At 44.5% G+C, this 16,666-nt stretch overlaps 1 protein-coding gene across 4 annotated transcripts in view; it reads left to right on the top strand.

Moving 5' to 3' along the window:
* NR6A1 (nuclear receptor subfamily 6 group A member 1) overlaps nucleotides 1–15,040 on the top strand; it is a gene marked incomplete at its 3' end in the record, with an annotated part of 202,004 nt that extends 186,964 nt beyond the window's left edge. For all 4 annotated transcript variants that reach the window (XM_082843301.1, XM_082843299.1, XM_082843302.1 and 1 more), the window contains exons 7-10: nucleotides 653–907; nucleotides 8,224–8,345; nucleotides 13,060–13,212; nucleotides 14,952–15,040. In XM_082843301.1, coding sequence (XP_082699427.1) covers nucleotides 653–907; nucleotides 8,224–8,345; nucleotides 13,060–13,212; nucleotides 14,952–15,040 — 619 coding nt within the window. The remainder of the gene's footprint in view (nucleotides 1–652; nucleotides 908–8,223; nucleotides 8,346–13,059; nucleotides 13,213–14,951) is intronic.
* Nucleotides 15,041–16,666: the final 1,626 nt, after the last annotated feature.

A 16,666-nucleotide genomic window follows, 5' to 3' on the forward strand; every position in this document is an offset into this window, starting at 1 on the left:
ATTCAGATGTCTGCCACAAGAAGGCCACCACCAAAACCTTTATAAATCTGTTGTGGGGGTGTGGGGAAGAGTCATGACAGGGGCCTTGAGAGAAAGAAAACTGGGACCCTATCCCCTCCAGCCCAGAGATGAGAAATGCCCTGCTCCTTCCATCCCGCAGTAGTTTACTTTCCTGAACTCGCACCACCAGGGGGTGCAATGAGAGCAAGAAAAGCTTCTGAACCTGTTCTCTTCTCTTTCAGCCATCTCGCCCCGAGGCTCATTTTTGTGCCAATCCCTGTATTGAGTAGGCACCAGATTCACCCTAATGGAGCCCTCATTTCCAAAACTGGTGCAAAAGTGACGGAATTTTCTTCTAACACATGGAGCATTAAAAGTCATACTCCCTGATAATTGCACAAATTTCTAAGCCTCCTTTCCCCTTTGCAACCTTTTCTTATCAAATCTGCTCCTCCAGCCCTGAGCTTACTGCTGGCCCCAGTCCTGTCCCTTTATCATTAAACTGAATTGAATGGAGCTGGAGATGCTTGGTCAAGGGCAAGGAGCCCACTGCCAGAGACCCTTTGTGCCCTTAGGAGTACTCTCTCCCTTTGCCCCCATCCTCACCATTCTGGCCACTAGAAGTAAATTTCTCCTGTTCCTACCCCCCCAGATATGCTGTGACTCAAGCAGAGCTATTTGCCCTGCTTTGCCGCCTGGCTGACGAGCTGCTTTTTAGGCAGATTGCCTGGATCAAGAAACTGCCTTTCTTCTGCGAGCTCTCAATCAAGGATTACACGTGCCTCCTGAGCTCTACGTGGCAGGAATTAATCCTGCTGTCCTCCCTCACTGTTTACAGCAAGCAGATCTTCGGGGAGCTGGCTGATGTCACCGCCAAGTACTCACCCTCTGATGAAGAACTACATAGGTGAGAGCTGCTGGCTGGGGAGAAAGTCTCAGGCAACCAAACCATTGTCATCTCTGCAAGGCAGGGCTTCCTGACACTCCAAAGGATGGGCATTAAAGCCACACGTGGCTGGACTTGAATCTTCACTCTGCTGCTGACTAGCTTTGTAACTTTGGTCAAGTCTCTGATCCTCAGGTTCTGAATTTATAAAGTGGGGTAATGACAGTATCTCCCCAACAAGGTAGTTGTGAGGGATAAATGATAATGTGCAGCAAAGCTTAGCAAGTGCTAAGCTGTTATTTTGGTCACATCTAGATTACTGAGATAAGATAATGTATCTGGAAAGAACATTTCCTACAAGGTGAGGGGCTCTGAGCTGTAGTTTACAATCCAAGAAAAAGACTCAGGAGTTATTGTGGTACCTACTGTGTGCCAAGCACTGGGCTTGGTATTTTACATTATTATCTTTCTTTGTCACAGTCTCCAGCACTGTAGGTGTTGTTATGCCCATTTTATAGATGAGAAAACTGAAGTTCAGAGGGGCCTACCCTTGAGGGTTTTGGATTTGAACCCAGAGCCTGGATTTGAACCTATGCCTGCCCAACTGAAAGTCTAGGCTCTTTCACTGTATCTCAGATGCAGTGAGATAGGAGAATGGGACTGAAATACTAAACTCTCCTCCTCGATGTTTTCTGGCATAAAGTTTCATCGCAGCCAGCTAGGATCCTTCTAACCTCCCTGCCTAGAGCAGGTCTTTTCCTCACTCACTTTGGAGACCTGGAGCACATGGTAATACCCCAAAATCAGGAAAAATGATCTCTTGATACAATTTTTCTGACTTACTGATTTATCCATGTGAAACATAAAGTTTAAATCGCATTTAAAAGCCCTTTCAATAGTTCACCTTTATTAGACAGTTTAAAATAATGGAAGTCATGGGATTCCAGAGCACCAAGAGAGAGGGAAGAAAAGGTTCCTCCATCGAAGAAAGCTGGAGAAGGTAGAGTACCAGCCCCCAAACTTCTCTACACAGGACTGAGGTGCATCTCCCTCTGCCACTTAATCACCATGGCGTAAAGATAAGTTGAGACTTAGGCTGGGAGCGAAGCTCTAACACCTTCAAGGGCCCTTTGCACAGCTGAGGGAGGGAGGAGTCTGGGTACTTTCTCCCCCTGGTTTTCTAATATTTCCTTATTAATGATGCTTACAGGCTTGATGGTAATCTATAAATGACAGAGTTTTTAACCCAGATGACATTTTGTCCTTAAACAGAGCCATCTGATTTTGCAGATAACCTAACCCCTTGTCTTGAGCCTCTAATTCATTGTTTCCATCAAATTCCTGTCTCCTGCTCTGTATCTCTGGGCTGACTGAGTGTTTGTATAGCAGTCAGCCTGCTCTAATATTGTCAGGGTTTGCAGAGCTGGCCTAGTGAGCCTGGCCTCCCTATTTGCCTGGAATCCACCAGTGCAGCCTGAGGCTGCCTACAAAGTCAGCCTGTGGGCTCCCCTCTCTATAGAATGGTGAGTTTCTCCATGCCCTCTGCAGGTAGGCAAGGATCACTGGCCATGCAGGGTTCTCCGTGGCTTTAAGCTTCATGAAAGACACCCCATCCCACTGTTTCCAATCCCTTGAGCCCCGAGAGCAAGGCAGGGACCAGTAGCAGCTGAACTAGCTGAGTGCTAGTTCAGCTGAACTAGCTGAACTAGCAGCTGAACTAGTTTTATTTTCTAGGAAGGGTCCTTACCAAGGAGAATCTAGAGCTGCACTATCAAGTATAGTAGCTGCTAGCCTCAGGTGGCTATTTAAGTTATTAAAATGGAAAATTCAGTTCCTCATTTACAGTAGCCACAGTTCAAGTGCTCAGGAGCCACATGTGGCTAGTGGCTACTGTATTGGACAGTTGCAGATGTATATATATATATTTCCATCGTCACAGAAAGTTGTATTGAACAGTGCTAACTCTGGAACACATGTTGCAGCTGAGCTTGCAAGTGGGTTCTGAGGATAAGAAGTAGATTCGTTGTTAGGACTCTCACTCCACTGTGGAATCCTTCAATGGAAAAATACAAGTTAAACTTCAACATGTTAGTTCAACATGCCCATTTATTGAGCACCTGTTGTGTGTGCCTGGAGGAGGGGTGTTGGGATAACAGATAATACAGACATGGTTTCTGAGATGAGAGCCCATATTCTTGGTTTAGGGGATTGGGGGGCAAATAGAAGCAGATAGAATCTACAGTTCAGGGTGATATTAGTGGAGATTGAGGGGCATATGAGGGACTGTGAAAGCATAGACTAAGGAGTGAGTACCTCTACTTGCATAATCAGGGAATGGTTGCCAAAGAGGAAAAGACGTTTGAGCTGCATCTTGAAGTGGCATTTTTCTAGGTAGATATAGAGAATAAGAGGCAGGCAGGGAATAACACAGAGTCCTAGAAGTTAGAGATTCTGGGTGGTTGGTTTGTGCAGATAACAAAAAGCAATCCTGTGGATTAGGGTATAGAGAGGATATATCTGAGAGCAGAGAAATTAGGGGAGAAATGACAGGAGAGAAAGGTACAGGAAAGACGAGTCATGAAGGTGCTCAAATGCTAATCAGAAAAACTCGGATTTTATTGTGTGAATAGTATGAAGTCATGGGACATTTTTAAGTAGAGCAATTACATGTCAAGTTGCATTTTGGAAAGATCCCTGTGGCTATAAAGTTCAGGATGGATTGCATAGACAAGGCTAGAAGACAGTGGCTGTGTAGGAAGCTGTTCCATAGCCCAGGTAAAAATAAACAAGTCCTGGACAAGGCAGCAGTGACGATGGGAATAGAGAGGGCAGCACAGAGTTAAGAGATGACAGGGAGGTAAAGTCAGTGAGACCTCAGTGAGTGGAAAAGTTGGGGATACTGCCAGGCAGGTGGACACCAATTCTCTTAGCGAAGATAATGGAGCCTGGGAAGAACAGGTTGAGAGATGAGCCGCTCTGAGTTTGACTTGGGGTCTGTTGAGTCTGAGATGCATGTGGAACTGCCCAGGAGGCCAGAGGAAATGGAAGTACGAGAACCTTTGGAATCAGGTTCATCACTGTAAGGCAGTCCCCAGACTGTGGAGAGCATGGAGTCTGTAGTTGGCCACAGCTCTTCCCTACCTTGCCTACTCTGGCGTTACTCCCACTCCCACAAAATGCCTTTACTTTTTCACAACTGTTGAGTGCAAGCGAGTTCCTGCTGTCATGAAAGACTTTTCCCAGATGATACATGACCACCTCCTTTTCTCTTCTCAAATATTGAATCAAATTTATGGTGCCCATTTTCCTTAATCAGGCTGTTATCAGACAGTGAGCCGGGTGAATTTGATTTAAAGCAGATTGTAGCACCAGCCAGTGACTGCTCCTGGCCCTAATCAAGACTCCTTCACTCTTAGGAGAAGATGCCTTGCACTAGATGGGCTTTAATGGACACTTCTATCTCGTGAACACTATCTCCATTTCTGCCAGATCTCTGGAAAGTTACCTCACAGCTTCCCTGCTAAGACCCTAGCTGTAAGTTTCAGGAAACACAGTCTTATCTTTTTGCTGTGATAACACGAGTGATGCTGCTGCTGCTGTTAATAATGATAGTAGCTAACAATTATAGACTGTTTATTGTGCCAAATTCCATCTTAAGTGCTTTGCAAACATTTGTTTAGTCCTCACCACTTCCCTAAGAGACTGTACTAATATTAACCCTGTTCCACACATGAGGAAGGAGCATGAGGTTCAGAGAGGTGAAAACTCAAGGCTCTAAAGCTAAAAGAGATGGAGTTGAGATTACCATCTAGATCTGTTGTGCTCTAAAGCCCAGATTCTTTACCATTACTAAATTTTTCAGCCTTCTCAAAAGTTTGACTTTCTGGAATGTGTCCTGGAGCTGCAGTCTTACTTTTCTCCTTGGAGTCTATATGTGGGTGCTGAGATGGCAATTCCTCTAAGGATGTGGCTGATGACTGCTTCTGGGAGTAGGTGCATTTAGATGAGTGAAAAAGAGACAACTGGGCCTTTCAGCCCCCTTAATGGGACATAACTTACACAGTGTCAGCTTCAATTGCTGACTGAATGGTCCAGTGGTTTGGGGGATCCTGGCAGGAATGTTTTCCTTGTCCTAACATGCTTGTGTAATGGTAACCTAGAAGAAGAATGGGTGTGTTTGTCCAACTTTCAGGCTTTGAATGTTGATAATTTGTAGACAGGGAATACAGGGGCGTTAGAACTGTGGAGTGGGCAGATGTGGAGGAGGCACGGCTGCAGGAGAAAGCAGGCCCATGGAACAGAGAACAATTTGTTTATCAAGGGGCGGGATGCGGGGTGTGGAGGAAATCTTTGCAGTCAGGCTGTGGAGATTGAGTGGGGGCTGCTGGGCTGGCTGCCAGGGGTCCATGCTGGTTGCCTATCCTAGGAAGCTTGGGAAAGAGGGTATGTGCTCTCCCCAAGAGAGAGGGCAGATCTGGGTCATATACTCAGGCCAGGCATGTGGGAGTTCCTTTGTGTCCCTCAGGTCAAGACTCAACTGGGAATAGGTTTAGCATTGCTGTCTAGGGGTCTGGCTGGTAGCCACACACCTGCAGGTTCTGCAGAGCCAGAGTGAGCGCTTGCGGCAAGAGGTTACTGATGAGGGGAGAGAGTGTTATCTTTACTTGCTATGCTGCTCGGCCACCAGACAGATGCTGACACTGCTGCATCCTCCTTTTTTAAGCCCTACCCCATCCCATCTCTTCCCCACCCTTCCAAACAGATACTGATAGGCATTTTTAGTAAAGACCTTTTCCCTCGCAAGAACAGAAGTAGCTGACAAAGTACTGTGATGAGGAGTGATCTTCACTCACAGGCATACTGCTTCCTGCGGGTCTCAGCATCATGGAGGCAGCGGAGGGGCAGTTCTATGCACTGCAGCGAGTCCGACACCCACTCTGGGTTGGGCCCTGAGCTGAGTTGCTCTGCGAACACAGACCTCCTGAGGTATCCCCTGTGGTAGCATGTGGTAGCCTTTCCCAGTTGCCAGTTAAGAACAAGACAGTCAGGGAATGGACAGTGTAGTGCTGAGAAAGCAACAGACTTGGAATGAGAAAACTTGGGTTTAAACCTTGTCCCCACCACCACTAATTTGTTTTATTCACTTAGAACTTTGGAGAAGGCATCTCTTCTGCTTCCTCTTCCCTAACATGAAGGTGATACTACTTTTCTCACAGATTATCAGGAGGGTAAAATGTAAGAATACAATAAGGGCACAGTAAATAACCTCTCTGAGCCGTTGTTTCCACAAGTGAACAAAGAGGATTATAGTATCCTTTTTTGTGGATTTATTGGAAGTATCCAATGAAATGATGTATGTAAAATATTTAACAAAGGGCCTGGCAAGTAGCAAACACTCAACAAATGGTAGAATAATAGGTATGGTTATTATAGTGGTTATTAAATGTAAGTGTGTCTATCAGCCAATCTGAGAACGTATTAAAAGCCATTGGGCCAGGAGCAGAGAAAACATGGTAGTTCAAACTAGCAAACTGGGACCCAGAGGGTCAGGGCTCCGGATTGCAAGTAGCTGCTGCTGTGGCCCCCCCTGGTGCTTGAGAAGTACAGGTGCCTCTGGCCCCAACAGGAGCCAGGCTTTCCCCAAGGGAAGAGAAAATGTCCTGCCTGGCCAGGAAGCCAAGCCCTTGCGAAACCTTCACAGTCAACACAGAAAGCAATAGGACCCAGACAGCAGTAGTACATTCCCAGGAGTTCTGGACCCTACCCAGATAGGGGCTTCTTGCCTAGCATGGGGCTGTAGTACCCTGATCTGAACAAGTCACCAGGAAGCAACTCTGAGGCTAAGCATCTCTTTGTGACTCAGCTGCATCAGAGGCCTATCTGGATCACCTAGAAGAGTGGATGCTGGGCCTGACCCCAGCTTTTATAAACTATTTCCCCACTAAGCCTTTGCCTCCTTGGTTTGGGAGTATCTCCATTTCTGGTATAAGATATTACCCACTATGACGCAGAGTATTAGTCCCCCAGCCTAGGGCTCCTTTGCCTAAAACTTGGTGTTTCCCCAAGGAATTAACTCCTAATCCAAAGAAAGCAGCATGGGGGCTTCCCTGGTGGCACAGTGGTTAAGAATCCACCTGCCAGTGTAGGGGACATGGGTTCGAGCCCTGGTCTGGGAAGATCCCACATGCCGCTGAGCAACTAAGCCCATGCACCACAACTACTGAGCCTGCGCTCTAGAGCCCATGAGCCACAATTACTGAGCCCGTGTGCCACAACTACTGAAGACCGTGCCCCTAGAGCCTGAGCTCCGCAACAAGAGAAGCCACCGCAATGAGAAGCCTGTGCACTGCAACTAGAGAAAGCCCGCGTGCAGCAACGAAGACCCAATGCAGCCAAAAATAAATAAAATTAAAATTAAAAAAAAAAACACTCCTGAAAGAAAAAACATTAAAAAAAAAAAGCAGCATGGTCAGCATTGAGTCTTCTCTGCTAATGGATGCTACCTCAGATATTGAGAAAATCAAGGCCTTAGGGAGTTAGCCCAGGTTCAAGGTTCTAGCTCTGCTACCAACCAGCTGTGTGCTTGTGGACCAGTCCCTTCTATTCTTTGAACTTCAGTTTTTCATCTGTACAATGGTGATTATAATCTCACCTAGCACGTAGGGCTGAGAAAACTAAATGAGATAATGCACATAAAGTGCCCAGCACAGAAACTGGCATGACATGGAGGCTCAATTTATGTTTCCCTCCCTCCCTCTCTAGCTGAAGTCAAGGGATACCAGTAAAAATGTTCCCTGTACATAACCTCAGCCATGCTGGAAACAGTGAACTTAAATACAATCAGCAGCTTTTTCTTCATTGTGGCAGTAGCTCACATAGAGTCACCATGGTAGCTGCCATTGTTACTACAGGCTGCATCGCAACAACAGCAGTATCTTAACGATGTCATACTTCTCTACATTTACATCCCAAACCCCCGTGACCCTTGTTACCCCAAGCAGGCAAGCATTATTTTACAGAGGAGGTCCTCAAAGCTTAGAGAGGTCAGAGGACTTGCCCGAGGTCTCATAGCTTGTATGTGATGGAGCTGGATTTGAACTTAGATTTGATTGACCCCCAACTGACCTGGGGAAGAGCAGCTCGTATGAGCTGCCTTGGCCTCTAGACAACCCATGGATTCACCTGTCTTTCACAAATGTGTCTGGATTCCATTTCCCCCAAGCTCAACCTCTTTCCTATCTTAGCTGCCTTAAGGAGCTGTAGGTGACTTCTGTCTCCCTTCCATTATCTCCACTGGTAATCAGAGCCCATTATTAACACCGGTGTCTGTTCCCCAGATTTAGTGATGAAGGGATGGAGGTGATTGAGCGGCTCATCTACCTGTATCACAAGTTCCATCAGCTAAAAGTGAGCAATGAGGAGTATGCTTGCATGAAAGCAATTAACTTCCTAAATCAAGGTGAGTAACTGGGGGTGGGAAGAAAAGACTTTTTTTTTTGTCAGTGAATATTTGCCCTTTTGCCTTCATTTCACCCCTACCCCCTTTACCCTCAGGACTGTCACACAATCTGTCACACCATGTGGGTGCCGATCTTGGAAGTCCTGTGCTGCCCTCATCATCATTCTGCCCCACTATAGCACAGAGCATGGTTTGGATTTTTTTCTTCAAACCTAAATGCCACAGCCTCTATAACTCATAGAGGAAGGAAGAGGATTTGCTTTGTTTAGTCAGTTTTAATGCATTTAAACACAGACATCAAGGACAGTACATGCGTCATTTAAAATATGCACCAAGTTTACCAGTGACTGAAGAAGAGCAGAGTGACTGATGAAACTACTAGAGATAAGGGATCTGTGACAGGCTGACGGGCCCCTTCAGGGCAGAGCGGGGGTGCACAAAACTCACACACCCGTATCAAGCATGGCTTTAATTCGAAGAGTGGTGGGTGTGATTTACATGGAGTATTACTTGCAGAGCGGCGCTTGGTAGCTGCTGGTAAGCAGAGTATGCAAGGAGAATTTGTGTTCCCTTTCTTCCAGAGTAGCGTATGAGTACTCTACTCTGAGTGGGGCTGGGCTGTTTCGCGGCCTACGACATTGAAAATGCTGTGTTCCTGTATTCAGTTTCCTAGTCCAGAGACTCTTGATCCCCTCCTCTTTGCCTACTCCTCCCTCAGTACTGACCTCTTCCTCTTGCTTCTGCACCTTTCATGCATTTATCTGGTGTTCTGTGTGCCTCCCTTGGGCCAGGCCCTGTGTTGAACATTAAAGACATTGAAATAAATTAGATCCCAGGTTCCTGGCCTCAAGAAGTATACATTCTGATGGCACTTGTTACATTGCTTGAGCCTCAAATGGGGGGAGATCAGTAACAACTACTTGGAGGACCAAAAATCTGAGATCTGGGCCTCAAAGGCTGGGTAAGATTTATGTATAGAATATTTATATTCTATATATGAAAAAGGGGATTGTGTGTGTTTATATGTATATGAACACACTATATAATATATATATATACATATATGAGAATGAGAGAGACGTCTACAGGCGTACCTTGGAGATATTGCAGGTTTGGTTCCAGACCAGCACAATAAAGTGAATATTGCAATAGAGTGAGTCACATGAATTTTTTGGTTTCCCAGTGCCTGTGAAAGTTATGTTTATACTATACTGTGATCTGTTAAGTGTGCAGTAGCATCATGTCTTAAAAAAGAGTACAGGGGACTTCCCTGGTGGCGCAGTGGTTAAGAATCCGCCTGCCAATGCAGCAGGAGACACGGGTTCGAGCCTTGGTCCGGGAAGCTCCCACATGCCACGGAGCAACTAAGCCCGTGTGCCACAACTACTGAGCCTGCGCTCTAGAGCCTGCGAGCCACAACTACTGAGCCCACGTGCTGCAACTACTGAAGCCCGTGTGCCTAGAGCCTGTGCTCCACAACAAGAGAAGCCACCGCAATGAGAAGCCCACACACTGCAATCAAGAGTAGTCCCCGCTCACCGCAACTAGAGAAAGCCCGCACACAGCAACGAAGACCAAACGCAGCCAAAAAGTTAATAAATTAATAAATAAATAAATTTATTTTTAAAAAAAAGAGTACATACCTCAAAAAAAATATTGCTATAAAATGCTAATCATCATTGAGCTTTCAGCGAGTTGTAATCTTTTTGCTGGTGGAGGGTCTTGCCTCAGTGTTGTTTTTGTTTGTTTGTTTGTTTTAATTTATTTTTTAAATTTATTTTTGACTGCATTGGGTCTTCGTTGTTGCATGTGGGCTTTCTTAGTTGCGGCGAGCGGGGGCTACTCTTCGTTGAGGTGCGCAAGTTTCTCATTGCGGTGGCTTCTCTTGTTGCGGAGCACGGGCTTTAGGCACTTGGGCTTCAGTAGTTGTGGCATGCAGGCTCAGTAGTTGTGGCTTGCAGGCTCTAGAGCACAGGCTCAGTAGTTGTGGCGCACGGGCTCAGTTGCTCTGCCGCTTGTGGGATCCTCCCAGACCAGGGCTCGAACCCATGTCCCCTGCATTGGCAGGTGGATTCTCAACCACTGCGCCACCAGGGAAGCCCTTGCCTCAGTGTTGATGCTGCTGACTGATCAGGGTGGTGGTTGCTGAAGGTTGGGGTGGCTGTGGCAATTTCTTAAAATAAGACCACAGTGACATTTGCCATGTCAATTGACTTTTTCTTTGATGAACGAACTTTCTGTAGCATGCAATGCTGTTTGAACATTTTACCCACAGTAGAACTCCTTCCAAATTTAGAGTCAATTCTCTCAAACCCTGCTGCTGCTTTATCAACTAAGTTTATGTAATACTCTAAATCCTTTGTTGTTGTTTCAGCGGTCTTCACACAGCTTCTTCAGCAGGAGTAGATTCCATCTCAAGGGACCACTTTCTTTGCTCATCCATAAGAAGCAACTCCTCATCTGCTAAAGTTTTATCATGAGATTGCATCAATTCAGTCACATTTTCAGACTTCACTTCTCATTCTGTCTAGTTCTCTGTTTCCACCACATCTGCAGTACTTCCTCCACTGAAGTCTTGAACCCCTCAAAGTCATCCATGAGGGTTGGAATCACCTTCTTCTAAAATCCTGTTAATGTTGATATTTTGACCTCTTCTAGTGAATCATGAATGGCATCTAGAATGGTGAATCCTTTCCAGAAGGTTTTCGGTTTACTTTGCCCAGATCCTTGAGAGGAATCACTATCTATGGGCAGCTACAGCCTTAGGAAATGTATTTCTTAAATAGAAAGACTTGAATGTTGAAATTACTCCTTGATCCATGGGCTGCAGAATGGATGTTGTGTTAGCAGGCATGAAGACAAAATTAATTTCATTGTACATCTCCATCAGAGCTCTTGGGTGACCAGGTGCTTTGTCAGTGAGCAGTAATATTTTGAAAGGAATCTTTTTTTCTGAGCAGTAGGTCTGCACAGTGGGCTTGAAATATTTAGTAAACCGGGTTGTGAACAGAAGTGCTGTCATCCAGGCTTTGTTGTTCCATTTATAGAACACAAGCAGAGTAGATTTAGCGTAATTCTTAAGGGCCCTAGGATTTTCGGAGCGGTAAATGAGCATTGGCTTCAATTTAAAGTCATCAGCTGCATTAGCCCCTAACAAGAGAGTCAGCCTGTCCTTTGAAGCTTTGAAGCCAGACATTGACTTCTCTCGAGCTATGAAAAGTCCTAGATAGTGTCTTCTTCCAATATAGGGCTGTTTCGTCTGCATTGAAAATATGTTGTTTAGTGTAGCCATCTTCTTTAATTATCTTAGCTAGATCTCTAGATAACTTGCTGCAGCTTCCGTATTAGCACTGCTGCTTTACCTCACACTTTAATGGAGATAGCGGCTTTCCTTAAATCTCATGAAACAACCTCTGCTAGCTTCAGACTTTTCTTCTGCAGCTTCCTCACCTCTCTCAGCCTTTATAGAATTGAAGAGAGTTAGGACCTTGCTCTGGATTAGGCTTCGGTTTAAGGGAATGTTGTGGCTGGTTTGATCTATACAGACCACTCAAACTTTCTCCATATCGGCAATAAGGCTGTTTTGCTTTCTTATCATTTGTGTGTTCACTAGAGTAGTGCTCTTAGTTTCCTTCAAGAACTTTTCCTTTGCATTCGCAACTTTGCTAACTCACAAGAGACCTAGCTTTCAGCCTGTCTCAGCTTTTGACATTCCTTCTTCACTGAGCTTAATTATTTCTAGCTTTTGATTTAAAGTGAGAGATATGTGACTTTTCCTTTCACTTCAACACTTACAGGCGATTGTACGATTATTAATTGGCCTAATTACAATATTGTTGTGTTTCAGGGAATAGGGAGGCCCGATGAGAGGGAGAGAGACAGTGGAACAGCCAGTTAATGGAATAGTCAGAATGCACAACATTTATCAATTAAGTTTACCGTCTCATACGGGCGCGGTTTGTGGCACCCCAAAACAATGAAAATAGTAACATCAAAGATCACTGATCATAGATCCTCATAACAAATCTAATAATAATGAAAAAGCTTGAAATATTGCAAGAATTACCAAAATGTGACAAAGAGACACGAAATGAGCAAATGCCATTGGAAAAAATGACACTGATAGACTTGCTTGGTGCAGACTTGCCACACACCTTCAATTTGTAAAAAATGCAATATCTGTGAAGTGCAGTAAAGCAAAGCACAATAAAACAAGATATACTTATATACAGAAAAAAAACTGGAGCGACCCAGTAGAATACCAGTGGCCCAGGTAGAATAGTATGAGTAGAAGCACATAGGATACCATGTGTAATTGTATGTAGAAACGTGAAGATTTCTGAATGGTTCCAGCAAAGAGCAAATTTAAAGATACTGTGAAGGATAAATTGGGAAAGGTAGATTATTCAGTTAGTTGTTCAACATCCACTGGTGCCCATTTGTGCCAAGCCCTGTGCTGGGAGCTGGGTACAGAGTTGAGAAAGATAAGCCTAGCCCTCAGGGGGCTCAGTCTAGTGATTGTCCTTGATAATTTTTTCCTTTATCTTATTTCTCTTCCCTGACCCAGAGCTTTTGTTCCTCCCTGTCAGAAACAGAGAAGATCCCCTGTTGAGACAATGTTTAATAACTTTTCATTGAAAGATACACATATTCAAGGAGCCAGTGTTTCTTCCACATTATAAAGCCCCTCCCATTTCCTGTGGTTTTTTCACAGATATCAGGGGTCTGACCAGTGCCTCGCAGCTGGAACAATTGAACAAACGATATTGGTACATTTGCCAGGATTTCACTGAATATAAATATACACATCAGCCGAACCGTTTTCCTGACCTCATGATGTGCTTACCTGAGATTCGCTATATTGCAGGTAACATTCTGGGTCCTGGGCTTCCAACCCTTCCTTGCTTTTCTTAACTTGTGAAGGGAATGAGGAAAGCAGTGTTTTCAGGATGCTGATGCCAGGCCTATCACCAGCTCAATAAAAGAGGTACTACCCCTGCCCTCAGAAAAGTTATATTATAATGAGAAGTTTGTTTTTTCTTTGTAGGGAGGAGAATCTAACATTTCCTAAGCTCCTGTGATGTGCAGGGTCCTTTGTGACCTGATATCACTTAATCTCAATTTCTGCAGGACTGGTGGTTGGTGATATTATGGCCATTCTATGGATGGGGAAAGAAGCTCAGAGTTTCTCAAATTAACGTCATTTCCTGAATTATATACATTAAAAGGGTGGATTTTATGGCATGTGAACTAACTATATCTCAATGTTTTAATTGATTTTATTTCATAGAATTGCCTATAGGTTTTTGAGGATCTTTCATTAAAAGTGATATCTTTAAAATAATTCTCAAAAATCCTGTGTTCATAAAGGAATTTTTGTTTTAGTTGTTTTGTGGTCTTAACCCCTTTCTGAGCTTCTTGACATTTAAATACGTCCATTTCAACATGAAATCCTGGCTTTTGTTGTTGCTTTACTTCATTTGGTAAAGATTCTTGTTTATAATTATCTAGCACATACTGAGGGGCAGCTCAGAAATGTGACCTCTGGGCTGAGATTGTTCCTGTAAAATTCAGCAGTACAATTTTGAAGGAAGAAAATTTTCAGTCTGATAAAATCAAATTTTACTTTTTGGGCCACAAAGTAGTCTAGGAGGTGTGAACTGGACTTAAATAAACTATTGGAATTTTAGGAGTGTTTTGATAGTGTATGTCTCAGCATTTTTAAAACTATGTTCTACCAAGCAAAATATTAATCAGGTGCTCTGTGAAATACAGGTCAATAATTATACCCCACTCTCCCCCACAGAGCTGGGTTGTCAACACTGACAGCCCTTGGAATCACCTGGGAAGCTTTTAAAAAATATCCATTCTTGCGCTGCACCTCTAAAGATTCTGACTTAATTGATATGGAGTGGAGCCTGGTCATCAGTATTTAAAAAAAAAAATTACCAGGTGACTGTAGGGTTCTGTCAGGGAGAAGAACTATAGCCTCATATTTACAAAGTATATTAGCATTCTGAGTGCTCTTAGAAATCCTCCAATAAAAAAAAAAAAAACCTGTTTTAACCCTGAATTTCTCAATTTATTTGCCCCTGTAAACCCCATCTCCTTTTTCCTTGCTACGTTTTATTAACCCATTATACTATTCTGAAGAGCAGTATTTTATAGAATGCTAGTTAAAGAATCTACTAGGAAATGAAATAGGATATAAGTTTCTCATTATTTTCGCTCTAAGAGGACATCAGGGAATACCTTTCAGTTTCAGATTCCTCATCTGTAAAATGGGGATAAAAAGTAAAATCTGTCATACAGAAATACTGTGAGAATTAAATGAGATAATGTATTTAAACACCTAGCATAGAGTTCAGTATTCTTTGGATAGTAGCAACAATTAGAGCTTGCACCATTACTGGACTCCCTAAGGCACCAAAATAGGTCTGGGTAATAGGATGTTAGCCCAGTCTGTTTTACCTTTGTAATAACTCATGGCACTTTCCTCGCCCCAGTCACTAGAAAAGGCAGTGTTCTTTCACCAGCCCAAGAGGAGGCAAACACGCCCTTCTACTAGTGGCCACGGCTAACTCTTCTTTTTCTGCCTTTTCCCAGGAAAGATGGTGAATGTACCCCTGGAGCAGCTGCCCCTCCTCTTTAAGGTGGTGCTGCATTCCTGCAAGACAAGTGTGGGCAAGGAGTGACCTGTCCCCAGCACCCCTCCTCAGGCCAATGGCAAGGCCTGGGGTGGGCAGGACAGGCTCCGGAAGAAAGAGCCAGAGAGACCAAGATGGAGGCTGTGGAGCAGCCTTGCCAGTTGCCTCCATAGCAAAAGAGTTTTTGTTTGTTTGTCTTGTTTTTTTAACCTCATTTTTCTATATATTTATTTCACGACAGAGTTGAATGTATGGCCTTCAACATGATGCACATGCTTTTGTGTGAATGCAGCCGATGCATTTCCTTGCAGTTTACAGAATGTGAAGATGTTTAATGTTACAGTGTTGTCATTGTTTAGAGATAGTTCTTTTGTATTTTGAGGGAGAGGGTGGGATGGGGCTGAGATGACTATTTCCATAATATTGACAAAGATGACTACCTCATTGGAAAGGGAGGGGTGTGACCAACCCTACTTTTTCCACATGTTCTCAGCAGATTCATACATTTGTCTGTCAGAGAGCAAACTGCCTTTTTCTAGCTACAGAATTACCAGGTAAGAGAGCACACCATAAAAGGGAAAGTGGTATTAGGAGGTTTACTAAGCAAAGTGGATGAGACATTGGGAACAGGACCAGAGATGGGGATTTAGCTATCTCTTTTCTTTGGAAAGCATGAAAGCTGAGAGTTGGGCACAGTGACCAAATCTAAGTTAGGTGTCCTCCCTCCAGACGAGTCCTCAGGGAGAAGGGTTTCTTCTCTCACACCACACTGTGGGGCCTCTCCTCCCCACCATCCATATGACCACTACTAATTTCTGCCACTGTCACCTTTTCACCTAGGCAAAGCCCTAGCGGTCAGCTAATCCTTGGGATTTGCCTACCATCTCCCCTGGGGCTCACAGCTACCTAGTTTCCTTACTTTCTTTAGACTCATTGCCTCTCCCTTATAAACTTGACTTCCTATTGGCCCTTTGAAAAGAACAGGTGAGTTCAGAATGTCATGTCCAGAATCCTGATGCCCACTACTGATTTACTCTCCTTTCACCTTCAAAGAGTAGTGGGACAAAGGCCAGACTGCTAATAGCATAAACACTCCTCTTTTGGAGTTCCCTGTTTCTCTCCCCACCCCATCCCATTCCACCTCCAGATCTGAATCTGAAACTGCAGTCTCTTTTCCAAACAGCTGGAAGGATCATTCACCCATCTGCTGACCAGAATTTTTGTCCCTACATTCTACTCCATGCTCTCCTAATCTCTCCCAAAATGAAACCAGGTTTCTTCAGAATAGTAAGCCCAAGATCCAGAGTGGCCCAGCTGCCCCTTAGAGTTATCAGTGGCCTGACTGACCAGGGTCTGGAGGGCTGGAGTCCAAAGCTTCTGGAAGGGAAGGGGGGCTTTAAACTACCTCATGTTCCTAAAGGCCTGGCTGCCCCCTCTGCAGGTATGGCCTGGACCCCTTGTTCTTTCACTACCTGCCCCACCTAGTCCTGGGAAATGTTCCTTACCCTCTTGGCTTTGGCCAGCAGTCACACAAGGTCTGTCATGGAACTCTTTCAGGTGCTTTTCCCTTCTCTGCCTTACTACAGCAGTTGTCCCTGTCTAAACCCACGTACCTCCCACAGCCAATGCAGCAGACAGGCCAGTTAGCTGGGTACATCCCTGGCTAGGCTTGAG

This window comes from Leucopleurus acutus, assembly GCF_964270905.1.
Source record: "Leucopleurus acutus genome assembly, chromosome: 7".
Lineage (NCBI taxonomy): Eukaryota > Metazoa > Chordata > Mammalia > Artiodactyla > Delphinidae > Leucopleurus > Leucopleurus acutus.